The 13,067-nt window shown below is 44.1% G+C and overlaps 1 protein-coding gene across 1 annotated transcript in view; it reads left to right on the top strand.

The window, feature by feature from the left end:
• The window catches only part of SEC14L1 (SEC14 like lipid binding 1), a 39,005-nt gene extending 26,705 nt beyond the window's left edge, over nucleotides 1-12,300 (top strand). The window contains exons 7-16 of the mRNA XM_086856830.1: nucleotides 625-734; nucleotides 1,469-1,658; nucleotides 4,685-4,773; nucleotides 5,547-5,617; nucleotides 7,146-7,317; nucleotides 7,611-7,745; nucleotides 9,327-9,461; nucleotides 9,923-10,174; nucleotides 11,157-11,335; nucleotides 11,825-12,300. Of these exons, the coding sequence (XP_086712956.1) occupies nucleotides 625-734; nucleotides 1,469-1,658; nucleotides 4,685-4,773; nucleotides 5,547-5,617; nucleotides 7,146-7,317; nucleotides 7,611-7,745; nucleotides 9,327-9,461; nucleotides 9,923-10,174; nucleotides 11,157-11,335; nucleotides 11,825-11,930 (1,439 nt within the window). The 3' untranslated portion in view covers nucleotides 11,931-12,300. The remainder of the gene's footprint in view (nucleotides 1-624; nucleotides 735-1,468; nucleotides 1,659-4,684; nucleotides 4,774-5,546; nucleotides 5,618-7,145; nucleotides 7,318-7,610; nucleotides 7,746-9,326; nucleotides 9,462-9,922; nucleotides 10,175-11,156; nucleotides 11,336-11,824) is intronic.
• The last annotated feature ends 767 nt before the right edge of the window (nucleotides 12,301-13,067 follow it).

Raw genomic sequence — 13,067 nt, 5'->3', positions numbered from 1 at the left:
GCCCTCAGCACTGGGGAGCTTCTCCTGGGCAGCTGAGGAGCTCCACGTTGGCCCTGAGTTGGTGACATGCATTGTTAGAGTGTGGGCTCACCAAGCAGTGACACCTGGCAGAGCTCAGGCAGCTGTGGGCTGAGTTTGTGAGTGGAGATCAGGTATAAACAGAAAAAACTCTTTGCTGTTCATTGGGTTGCAGATGAGCAGTCTGCTCTTGCCCTGGAATTCAGGGATGGGTGTAACTATAGGAATGATGGGGAGGAAACAGCTGAAACTTCCCTAGACAAAGTCTTCTGGGAATTTGGGAGGATTCTTGCACTGGGAGATCAAAGTTTCTCTTAAGTATTTCTAGAAGCAGCAAGCCCAGTGCTGCTGTGGATTAATGAATCTGAGTAGACTGGCAAAATACTTTTACAAATGTCTGCTTTTGCTCCTTTCTTTGCTGCAGAAGGAGACTTTTATCTTCATGTGTTTATTGCCTTGCTCATCTTTTCATTGATTCAGGGGAACTTTATTCAGTTCTGATTGCGCCGAACACAGCAGCCACTCTGAGACAGCACAAATCAGATCACTTGATGCTTGGCCTAGGTTAGGTCTGGACCACTCTGATCACCTGTAATCTCTTTTTAGATAAATTGGATGCAGACTACATCAAGAGGTACCTGGGGGACCTGACCCCGATGCAGGAGAGCTGCCTCATCCGCCTGCGGCAGTGGCTCCAGGAGACACACAAAGGCAAAGTGAGTTCCTGGGGGTGTCCCCTGGCTCAGAGTGTGACACACAAGGTGGGCCTGAGGAAAAGTCCTGCCACAACCCCCAGGGCTGAATCTTTCTGCTAAGTGGCCCTCCATGATCAAAACCTTAATTTAAGCAGTGGTAATAGGAGGAGTTAATTGTGACTGTCCAGCTGACTTTGCAGCTGAGGTGTTTCAATAATTAGCATGAAAGCCTCTCAGACTGTCAGTTAAACTGCCACAGGGGAATAGCATCAGTTCTGTAAGTCTTCCTGGTTTCTACAATGACCTTATTTTTACATTTGTTTGTTTTGGCCAAACCTCGTAGTCTTAAATACTGAAACACTGGTAGCAGTGGAGCGTTGATAGCAAGGCTGGGGTTTTTCCAGTGCCTTGTGATTTGCATGTGTGTCTCAGCTTCCTCTAACTTAACAATAAAACACAGTCTGTGTTGTGTCCTGATTTATTTAAATTGAACTGGCTTGGTATGGTCATACAGGTGGAAATTATTACATTAGAGTTCATGAAATTTTTATATCCCTTATGAAGCTTATATCTCTTATGGAGCTGCAGTGCCTGACAGGGCTCATGATTTTGTTTCAAACAAAGGCTGACATTCTTGAGTAACTCCCAGTGCTACACACCATCCTCTTGCATTGGTGCAGGGCTGCACATTTTTCAGCTTCTGTTGTTCTTTCTTCAAACTTTAAATACAAAATTTGGTTTGGTTTTGTTAATAGATCCCAAAGGATGAGCACATTTTAAGATTCCTGCGTGCTCGGGACTTCAACATCGACAAAGCAAGAGAGATCCTTTGCCAGTCACTGACGTGGCGTAAGCAGCATCAGGTGGATTATATTCTGGACACCTGGAATCCTCCCCAAGTGCTCCAGGATTACTATGCAGGAGGCTGGCATCACCATGACAAAGGTATGGTTTCAGTACAAAATAGGTATTGGACAGCCTTTTTACCTTTTGAATCAAAGGTGGTAATTGTCCCTCTGTTAACTAGAGGTGGCTCTTTAGAACTTCTCAGTTGTTATGTACTAAAGACACTTAAATTGATAGAATGTTATTGGGTTGAAAGGGAATTTAAAAGAATCTTAATCCATCTCCCTGCCATGGGCAGGGACACCTTCCACTAGACCAGGTTCTCAGAGCCCCATCCAACCTGGCCTTGAACACTTCCAGGGGCATCCATAGCTCTGGGCATCCTGTTCCAGTGCCTTTGCCAGCCCTTAGCTGCTGGAGGCAGAGTCCTGGATCAGAGTCTTTCTGACTAATACTGATATACTTAAATCAGCTTTGCCAGGAGCTTAAAAAAAAGGATTAATTGCACTTCCGTAGTGCTCTGAGATGCTTAGAGGGGCGTTAGGCAAATGCTGAGTGTGCTCTTTCTGTGATTAAAAGGTGTTTGTAAATAAGTATATCTTTGTAATCAATTTATTTCTGATGTTGCATAAGTCTGCTGATGGCATAAATGAATATTTATTTGACATTACAATCAGCTTAATGACGAGAAGTGGAATGTTGCAAAAACATCAAATAGAGCAGGTTTGTTTAAGAAGAGAAGCAGCTTTGGCTGAATTCCCTTTGTACTGTGAGCCACAGCCTGACACTCCCCTGTCCCTCTGCTTTATCGTGCACTGATCTCGTTGCTAATACATACATAGAAATGAAACACGTTGGAATTTGTGGCTTGAGGCAAGCTGGGCTCTTTAGATAAGGAAATGATCTCTTACTGTGAGCGATCTGTGCTCTGATTGAGTCTTTTCCCACCAGGCACCATTGTTTCTGCTCAGCTCTTCCTTTTTCCAGCAGCATATGAAACAGGGCAGGATGCTGTCAGCAGTAGTGGCCAGGAGACAGGGAGGACACAGCAGAAGTTTAATCACAGAGCTTGAATGGCTCTTCCCTGCTGCTCTGGGTTTGACAGACCTCAAACTGTGAAAATGGAAAACGGGAACATGCTTGTAAAGATTGTAGGGAAAAAGACCTGTTAATAAGTTCTCCCTTTCAGCCCGTTCCTTGTCTGTCCTTTGCAAAGACTTCCTCTGTCAATAGCACACGACTGGGTCCTGCCAGTGAGCAGAAAGGTGCAGAATGCATCAAAAGCTTGTTTAATGTTCTTCTGAGAAGTTCTGCAGTCTTGTGGTGAACTTCATGCCCCCTCCCTTCCCCTGCAGTTCCTTTGATCTCTCTTGCAGCATGCCCACAAGTGGAGCATGGCTTTGTCAATAATGGAAACACCATTTCAGAACTGAGCAGTTCTCTATAATTTAAAGCTTTACAGTGGTAGGTTCTTTTTTTAAACCCTCTTTTCTAGTATTGCTCCTTTCCTCCTACGTATGGTAAATGTGCCAAACTTAAGCTGGCTGAATGCTGTGTGGCTTTTAGTGCTACAGCAAAGGCAGCAGTGATAATGAAGCATGTTGTGTAGAATGAGCTATCAGTGCTAAAGAAAAGAAGTTATTATTTTGGCTTGCAATTAGTACAGATTTCTATACATCTGAATGGCTTTTATTTTGACAGGAATCAATCTAAAGTATTTTTTAAAACCACAGAGCTCTAATGGAGTATAAATTGTACAGTGCTAACAAAGCACTGTCAGCTGAGACTCTCCTTCGTGTGTCATTTGGGTGGATCAGGGTTACCAAGCTGTTAGTTTGGGTTTGGAGGCATCTGTGTCTGGGAGGAAGGGAAGGAGACCTGCTATGAAGTTTAATAGCAGTTTTTGTTTAGTGTTTCAAAAGCTAAACAATACATTCCAAGATAAGTGTGTGCCGATGTTAAAATAACATTTTCTTTTAGTCCACCTGATAAAACATAAAACACTGTGAACTTCCATGGGGGCGGTGTCTTGGCCAAATAAATATCTTGCCTTGACTCTGCAGTTTTGGTTGTTTGTTGGTTTTTTTAATAGTGTGATTTTTGCAGTTTCTCTCCTTGTGTCCCAAAGGACTTAATGATAATTTGATAACCTCTCTTGCAGCTGTTGGAGGGGAGTGAAGCTGCACAGACAACAAGACTTGAGGGAGATTTCTATGTAGAAAGCTTCCTTTTTTTTTCTCCTTTTTATATTGTATGCTAACATAGTCACTTTTCTAAGCTGGTGATCGTTTAGCCTTTGTATTAGAGTAGATGAAGCAAAGCTTAACAAGTGCATCACAGCTTTAGGAGGAGGCTGGGAGCTGTTTTGTACAACTAAAAGCCAGAAATGCAAACTTTGATTCTCAATTTCAGCTAACAGAGTAATTCACCTTAATGCCTGAGTATCCTGCCAGTGCCAGGCTACCCCAGTGTGCCTGCTGACTGTGGAAAGGCAGGGCTCTAACGCAGAGGGTCCAGCTGAAGCTGATCTCTGGAGCAGAGTCTGTTCTCACCAGGCTTAACCTGCATTAGCAGGGCTGTGTGCCAGTTCTGCACAGTGTGCACTGACAGAGCTGGAGTGTGGCTCCCTCCAGCAGATTCTGCAGAGGGCAGGCTCTGGGTTCACACTTGGTTTCATCAATTCACAGATGTCAGGATGGCTATTTTTCCAGAAAGGTTGCTGTAAACTCTCCAGAGCACGTGTGATAAAAGCCTTGCAGCCTTCCTTGCAGCTCTACAGTTACAGGAAAAGCTTCAGTTCATTGGTGTACCTGAGCTGTCCAGCTAAGAATAGTCTGTGTCATTAATTGTGTATACCAAGGTCTGGAGTGTACTGATGTACTCAAAGTCCTTTGAACTTCCCATGAAGGTCAGGGAGCTATTTCTGGATCAGGATATGTCCATTTAGCAGCTCATTTACAGGTAATCTGTTGGTGTGGCTGCACAGAGTGATGTTTATGTTACTGTCTGCCCTTGATTCTTCCTCTTGCAGGGGTGGTTTAACTGTTATGGTTTGTTTCCACCTGAATCTTTCCGAAGCAGCTCTCTCAAGTGTCTCTTGCTGTGTGGTTTGTGTCTCTGTGCAGATGGGCGCCCGCTCTACGTGCTGAGGCTGGGCCAGATGGACACCAAGGGCCTGGTGCGAGCGCTGGGGGAGGAGGCCCTGCTGCGCTACGTGAGTGTTCTCACAACAGGTTTCATTTAGAAATCCCCTCTGCCACAGCATCCACCCCTCTGGTGGGCTCTCTGGCCATCAGTTTTTGGTTGGAACACGTCTGAAAGCCGCTGGTCGCTGTTCCTGGTGCGTTCTGCAGGCTGAAGGAAAGGGAGAGCTCATGGCAGCTCCCGTGGTTGTTGAGTGGCATTTGCACAGATTCTTCTGCATTTGCGCAGGGCTTCAGGCTCCAGTCTCTGCTCTTGTACAGAAGAGAAAATGCCACAGTAGAATTTTGTCAAGCCTGTACTCCAAGGATAAAAATCATGAATTTTTAAAGAAAAAGTGCTTGCCTGTAGTTCTGCCTTCTCCAAAAGCATCACTCAGACTGTTACTGTGGATCTGCTCAGCTTCCAAGCAGAAAGCTGGCAGAATTCCAGGTTTGAACTAACTTTTTTTGACTCCAAGTAATGACAGGAGTAGCCATAGTGACTATTAAAAGACAGGGACTGTATTTTATTTTTCTCTCTTAGTGGCATTTCCAAGCAGACACTAACTTTTGTTTGCTTGCCCTAGTTCTGTTTCAAGGTTGCTTTCTGTGATTTCAAAAGAGGCTTTAATTTCTGAGTAATTAAGGGTAACTGTAGTGATTTCTGGTTCGTTCTTTGGCGGGGGGAAATGTTTATGCTGGTTTGATCTTATAGTTTTAATTAGTGTTTGGATATAAACATATTTTCTTTATCCCACCTACTGAGTTTGAGACTCTTTTCTAAACCCCATTCTTTCTTGTGCAGGTTCTTTCAATAAATGAAGAAGGGCTGAGGCGATGTGAGGAGAATACAAAAGTGTTTGGCAGGCCAATAAGGTAAAGTCTGCTCTGTGGGAATTAGCTGCTTGCATGGGGGGAATGTCAGGCAATGGAACAAGCAGAGGGTAGGCTGTGTCTCACATGCAGGTGCAATCATAGAGTTAATTAAGAGCCTCCCCAATTAGTGGGGCTGGAGGGAATGTGCCTGGGGAAGCTGGAGGGACACACAACACCTGCCCCAGCAGTCTTGGTCTTGTGCTCATAATGGTTCTGTTGGGGCTGTTTCTCTTCTGCTCCCTTCTACTGCTGGATGTCTGCAGAGCAGTGCAGCCTAACTCACAAATCTGTTGGGAGGTGGGGATTTTACAGGCCCTGGGCATTGGTGCAGGCTGCCAAAAATCAGGCCATGATAATATAATGAGTAATATTTCCAGTACTTTAAGGTGTGGCTTCCATGTCACTTGTTCATCTGTAGTCCACGCCAAGGCTCATTGCATTCAGTTCTGGTTTGCATTCTTCATTTATTATGTGTGGCTACTCAGCTGTTGATCCAAGGTGAGGTCATGAGGCTCCTATGGAACCTGGGATCTAGTTTTCCATGTTCTGGCATGACTTCATGTGAAGTTCAGTCAAAAGTGGTTTGCTAGCCCATCTCTAAGTCATTGTAGGGGTCACTTGTGAAAGTGGTAACTGCAGAATGGATTTAAGGGCATGGAAGGAAGGCAGAACAAGCCCTGGAAAGATGCCATGTTTCTTGGGCTCTCTCCAGTTTCTGCCTCCTTCCCCTAATCTGTAAGGTCCAGGGATGTGGGGTGTGCCTGCTTATCCTTTCCCTGTTACAGAATTTGCTGCCCCAGCTCCCTGAGGGAGGTCAAATCCACGGGAGAGGTCTCATGTGTAACAGCTGAATGTTGCTGCCTACTGGATCTTCATTTGTAGCCATAATCTTAAAGGGCTGCATATTAAACATTTAAAGTGGAACAAAGAAGGGTTTGGTGTTTCATAGAAGCCTTATGCATAATGTAATGGCTGCTGGCTGGTGCAGCACAGCTGTAAATCTTGAATTCCTGCCCAGGGCGAGACCTGAACTTGGAAAGAAACTGAAACACATGCTGCAGCTCAGTAGTTAGTATTAAGAACATATCTCTTCCTATAGAAAAGGCTTCCTTCCCTGAGATCTGACAAACAGAATTAGCTTTGATGTGTATTGGCACCGTTGTGCTATGTGTTAGTAGAAAATCTGCACTGTGAATGTTAAATTGCTTCAGAGCAGCAGCGTGGCCACTTAATTGATCTCCCAGTAAAAGCAATGGTTTAATGTTTGGGCTGTTGACAGGATTTTTTTTTTTGCCTTCACATGAACTGAACTTTTATCTGGAATCTAAAATGTCTGTGGGGGAGTGTGCAGAGTGATCATTGCACACCCCTTCAACTCCAGTGTCTACAGGCAGCACAAAAACAGGAGGTAAAACAGAAGAAACCAAAATACACAGAGGCTCCCCACGTTTCAGTGTGTTAGACACTTGCATAAGCAAGGAGAATTTGATATTATTGAGATTTTTCTTTTTGTCTCTCTCAAATTCAGCTCTTGGACCTGTCTAGTAGATCTGGAAGGCTTGAACATGAGGCATTTATGGAGACCTGGTGTCAAGGCCTTGCTGAGAATCATTGAGGTGGTTGAAGCTAATTACCCTGAGACCCTGGGTCGTCTACTTATCCTAAGAGCACCTCGAGTATTCCCAGTTCTCTGGACACTGGTATGTTCCTCAGTTCTCTCAGTCTGTAAAAGCACTTCAGAGATCAGGCTGTATGTACAGCAAATGTTGCCATTTGGAAGCATGTCCTCTAGATGGGACTCCTGGGGTGGGTTAAAAAGCACCACCCAAGAACCTGATTACACAGTTGGTTAATTTGGCTTCTTTGTGGTGTAGACTTTGCATAACCAGGATGGTGATCAAAACTGAGTCCTTCAAAATTGACTTGAAAACAATGTAAATTGACTTGAGAAAAATGTGAGGGCCTGATCTGTTCTGTTTTTCTTTCTTTGTAGGTTAGTCCATTCATTGATGACAACACTAGGAAGAAATTCCTTATTTATGCTGGAAATGACTACCAGGGTCCTGGGGGACTGCTGGATTATATTGATAAAGAGATTATCCCCGATTTCCTCGGTGGAGAGTGCATGGTATGAATATAAACTATTGCATATAGCAACTTATTTGTGGGGTTTTTAATTATTATTTTTCCTCTAAGCAAAGAAGTCTGTAAGCACAGAATGATTCCTGATGTAGTTTGGAGGTGAGGGCTATGGTGTAGGATTCCAGGCTCAGTGCTGTTTTCTGGATCTACTTTAAAAAAAGAACAGTACAATGCTTCTCTCAGATGAGTATCAAATACCTTATCAAAACAGCCAAGCACAGCTAAAAGCTATAGTCTGCTCCCTGGAAAGTTCAGGCAAACATGATAGCAGAGCTCTGAGCAAGGCTGTCACCATCAGCTGATCCAGAGGGTCTGTGTCACCGAACAAGCAGATCCCATAAGGAGCCCAAGGAACATGTGGCACATCTGCTGAGAGGGCTCAGCAAACAGCCCTGTCTCCCCACACAGAGTGTGCAGTTACCCCAACAAACCAGAAAAGTGGTTTTACTGCAGGATACTGTAATTTCTCAGTCATTTTCACATGCCTTGGTAGCTGTTTCCTGCCTGGACCTTGGGTGTCAGCTGGATCTGATGTTTTAACATCTGTAAGGTTTTTTCACCTGTAATGCTTTTGACAACACAGGCTGGGTGTGTTTTCAGCTCCTGTACACTCTTAAGCTTAATTTCTGTACCATTCTTGAAAATTCATCTGTGTCAGTTCCAATAGAGTCTCAAATGATAATGAAGTACAGTTAGATGTGTTGGAGTAGAACATGTGTTTATCTCCACTGGGCTGGTTTTTGTTGCAGCAGTAGCTTTCAGTGTTATCTAACTTGGAGCTTAAAGCTGGCAAAATTCACTACTTAAGTAAGCAAAAATGAATGTTACCAGAAAGCAAATTGCTGCAATACTTCCTGCCAGTTACAGGCAGTGGCAGTCTCTCTCTTCTTTTTACATCTGGGTATTTGAACAAAAATTACTTTTCTGAGATCTCTTCAATTGTGTGTTGTAATTCAGTTACCAAACACTTCTACTTCCCCAGACAATTCTGTGGAACCTGTTGTCAGCTTCATTGCTACAGGCTTCTCAGAAAACAGAAGTTTGCCTAGGGAGGTTGTGTAATCACTTCCAGTACTGAGCTGTCAGGCAGCTGTAACTTCAAAATTGTTAAATTTCCTGGCTGCAATGTCCTTTTACCTGCTTGGAAACTTTCTGTACCTCCCCACTATCCATCCTTAAATTTAGCTTCCCCCATTCTTTCATGTCTCTGTAGCTCTGTTTTTCACACTTAGTCACTATTGCCACTTCCCTCAGGATTCTGAAGTGCCTCCCATCTTTCTTCAGTGTAAGGTGGTGTAAATGATAATTTCAGCCTTTGCACAGTCCCTTTCTGGGGTGCTGGCTGTTGTGTATGTGCAAGATCTGTTCCCCTGGTGTGCAGTTCTGCAAACACCTCACCCAGATCATTGTAAAAAGAATTACATATGTATCATGTACAAGCTATAAAATTACTTTCAGGCTGTTCCCTTCTCCAGAGTATTGCTGAATGTTTGTTTCTGAAGCTGGAAGGCAGAGAACATGATAGAATAGTCACAGGAGATAATTTTTAATGTTTTTTTGGTTTTAGTGTGAAGTACCAGAGGGTGGGCTGGTTCCCAAGTCCCTCTACCGGACAGCAGAAGAGTTGGAAAATGAAGACATCAAGCTTTGGACTGAAACAATCTACCAGTCTGCAAGTGTCTTCAAAGGAGCTCCCCATGAGGTACAGCTCCAGCTGCCCTTTGCTCTCATTTTCATCTCAGCCCTCTGCTCTGAACTCGGTCTCTAGGCCTGGGAATGGTTTATTTCTTGTTTATTTTGTTCCTGTGCTTCCACCTCCTGGAGCTGGTGCATGATGATGCTGAAGTTTGTGATTGTTCCTCCTGTTATTTTGTTGCCATTTAGAGAATATCACTGGTTTTCATTCTATTCAAAGCCGTATTCTTCTAAGCAAAGCAAACAATATTCTCACAGAAGCTGCTTGAAAGCTTCTGAAAGACATGTTTTAGAATAGACACCCCAGCAGGGGGGAATTTGTATCTGCAATGCCTTTTTTCAACTATTAAAAAGCCTTCTTAATAGTAGAAACTAAGCCCAGCAACAAAAAAGCTCTGTTCTTTGTCTTTCTTTTCTGTAGGAGTTTGCTTTACTGAGCTGTTGTCTAATGTGTCTTTCCTGTCTCAGGTTCTCATCCAGATCGTGGACGCCTCGTCAGTGATCACATGGGATTTTGACGTGTGCAAGGGCGACATCGTTTTTAACATCTTCCATTCCAAAAGAGCCCCCCAGCCTCCCAAAAAGGACTCTCTGGGAGCTCACAGTATTACATCTCCTGGTGGGAACAACGTCCAGTTGATAGACAAAGTCTGGCAGCTGGGGCGTGACTACAGCATGGTGGAGTCTCCCCTGATCTGCAAAGAAGGGGAGAGTGTGCAGGTGAGCGAGGCAGAGCCTCTGTGGGGGCAGATGGAGCCCAGAGTTATTGCTCTTGCTCACAGCACTGATGGCTGAGTGCTGACTCACTGCTGGGCTGCCTGCTTCATTTTGGCCAGCGTTTCATCTGCTGCTCCAGCCTGGGTGCTGCATGGAGCAGGGATGGGATTTACCTGGGAGGGGAAGCTGCATCACTCTGCTAGTGACTGATCAGCAAGGAACATGGGGAGACACCTAAAATGCACATCCAGAAAGTGGCTAAACATGCTTTGTGCTGTAGTTCTGACAGTTATTTACTGTAGCAAATATTCTGTTTGAGGAATATCACAGTGCCTGCCCTCAGTAATAAGAGAAGGCTGGAAATCAAGTCTGAGCTTCTGTGTGTTTGCCCTCTAATGGGCAGTGTAAGAACTCCCAATGGCCAAAGCTCCTGAAGGCTTTTTTATGCCATTTACAACCTGTCCTTTCATTCCAAGTTTGATGTAACATGCAGCATGTTTACAGTCACACACTGAAACTGCTTTTCCTGTTGACTTGGAATGAGTCAAACAGCCTCTGAAAAAGCAGCTCCTTAAGTCACCAAGATGGAAGTGTTAAACTAGAAATATGGGCAGTGACCTCTTGAACTGTGAGGCAGAAGCCTTAACTGCTTTTTTCACTGTCTCAAAGGACAGCTGTGAATGAAAATAAATGGAAAAATGGATGTTGTTGTAAAGCAGAACTTGTCCTTTCAGCATATTAAATCCTAACCCCTTGACACTGTTGAAAAGCTGGAGGAACTGCTGGTGTTCCATCCCAGATTTGATAAGGATGTTGTGTGGGGAGAGTCTCCCAGCACTGCCATTTGTCTCAGGAGCTGAAATATTGGCATTGGGCAAAAATTCTGGGCATGTAGGCACTTTTTCTAAGCTTGAAAAAGAAATGTCAAACCTACAGATCTCTGTTAACCAAATTAAATTTTGATTTTTGTTGTATCTGTTTGCAGGGCTCCCACGTGACCAGGTGGCCTGGCTTTTACATTTTACAGTGGAAATTCCACAGCATGCCTGCCTGTGCTACAACCAACCTGCCTCGTGTGGATGATGTGCTGGCATCTCTGCAGGTGTCCTCTCACAAATGTAAAGTGATGTACTATACAGAAGTGATAGGATCTGAAGATTTCAGGTAAGTCTGGCCAAGGGCAGCCAATGATTATTTCTGATTATTTGGATGATCAAGTCAATGTCAGCTTCACTTAAATGCAAGTAAATTGTGAGTGCCTTAAAAAGTTGCACTGAGGGCGACTAATGTATGAAAGGGGTTAATTAGTTGTCTTGTGGTAATATCACTGCTCACTTGGCTCTGCTTTAAGTTGGGCTTGGCAGGTTGTAGAAGGAAGTGCAATTCAAATTCCAGTTGTTGAATTTAATTTTCTGCCTTTTTCTTGACTGAATTTAAATCCCCTTCTCTTTGAACAGCATCTGGTTTTTGAAGGAGGTGCAGTGTCTTCATTACTTTATGTGCTGAGGCAGAAAAGCTTTTGAGTATCTGCACCAAACTGTTACTTGCTTTTTATTCAGTGTGTGAACAAATACAGTATAGATGCAGAGCAGAAATCAAAATATTCCTGTGATCTGAAGCTTAAAACTGCTTTCTTCTTTTTTTTTTCTGCAGGGGATCTATGACCAGCCTTGAATCAAGCCACAGTGGATTCTCCCAGCTCAGTGCTGCCACCACCTCCTCTAGCCAGTCCCATTCCAGCTCCATGATTTCCAGGTAGTGCCACGACAGCTGAAAAGCAAATGGATGTGATGGCTGGACCCTCGCCCGTGGCAGCTGACTGCAATACAGCATATTCAACTGGCAATTGTGCAAAAAAAAACCCACCCCAAAAAACCTTTTATAGATAGTAAAGTAGCTGTTTGAATTTTACACTTAGTGGTTTTGGTCTTTGTTAGATCCAACAGCTTGTCTCTTAACTTTTACCCTTTTTCCTAACTCAGCCATAAATACTTTTGCAAGTGTGCTTGCACAAATCCTAACTCTGAACACAAGGGCTCTTACTGACAAGGAAAAACAACCAGTGCATCAGTTAAGAATGATTTTTTTAAAAAAAACTGTATAGATGTTAAGAAGCAAAAAAAGAAAAACCCTACCAAAAATGCTCTGTAGTGCATTAGAGATCAACTGCAAGTCTCCTGTCAGGACATTCCTTCCATCCTGAGAAATCCCCTGTGATCTTCCAGTGCTGCAAACTGTTCTCCCATTGCCACTAATGATGTCCGAGACAAAGAACAGCAGTTGCTGGATACTTGACTTTGTGAGTCCGTTTTTTTCAAAGCATGCCCACAGAGCTGTGGCCAGGCTGGAACACTGAATATACCTTTTGTATGAGCACATTTCTGGGGAATTTGAGCTCTGGGTCTTGCTGGGTTAAAGCAATTTGTCCTTTCCTTGGATTTGTGCATGGAGCACTGCGGAGAGAGAGGCAGAGAGAGGCTCTCCCTCACTGTGTCACGCTGGGCTCATCCAGAGCTGCTCTGAGCTTTTGTTCCCAGCTCTGTGCTGGAGCTCCACTCTGCTTCCTTAGTGCATTCCAAGCAAATGGATTTTACTGAGATTCTCTTCTTGTTAGGAATTTATGCAGAGCTTCAGCTTGCTTCATCTGTCTGAAGGATGTGTGGCTCCCATCCTTCCTGAGCACTTCTCCCTCCCTGGAGCCTCCTGTCCTTCCCTGTGCCTGGCAGAAATGGAGCACCTCAGTTCTGGTCAGCCTTCATGTGAGCAGGGAGCACAGGGATCTTCCCTCTCAGTGATACAGAAGTTACTCTAAGGATTTTCTCCACCGTTTTCACTACTGCCACTGCCACAGGTGATGTTCCATTTGGGATTCTGTCCCTGATTGCCAGGCCCAAGT

This window comes from Cyanistes caeruleus, chromosome 19, assembly GCF_971803275.1.
Source record: "Cyanistes caeruleus chromosome 19, bCyaCae1.hap1.1, whole genome shotgun sequence".
NCBI classification, from domain to species: Eukaryota; Metazoa; Chordata; class Aves; order Passeriformes; family Paridae; genus Cyanistes; species Cyanistes caeruleus.
The sequence above is the reverse complement of the archived record's forward strand: the minus strand, read 5'-3'. Positions and strand labels throughout refer to the sequence as shown.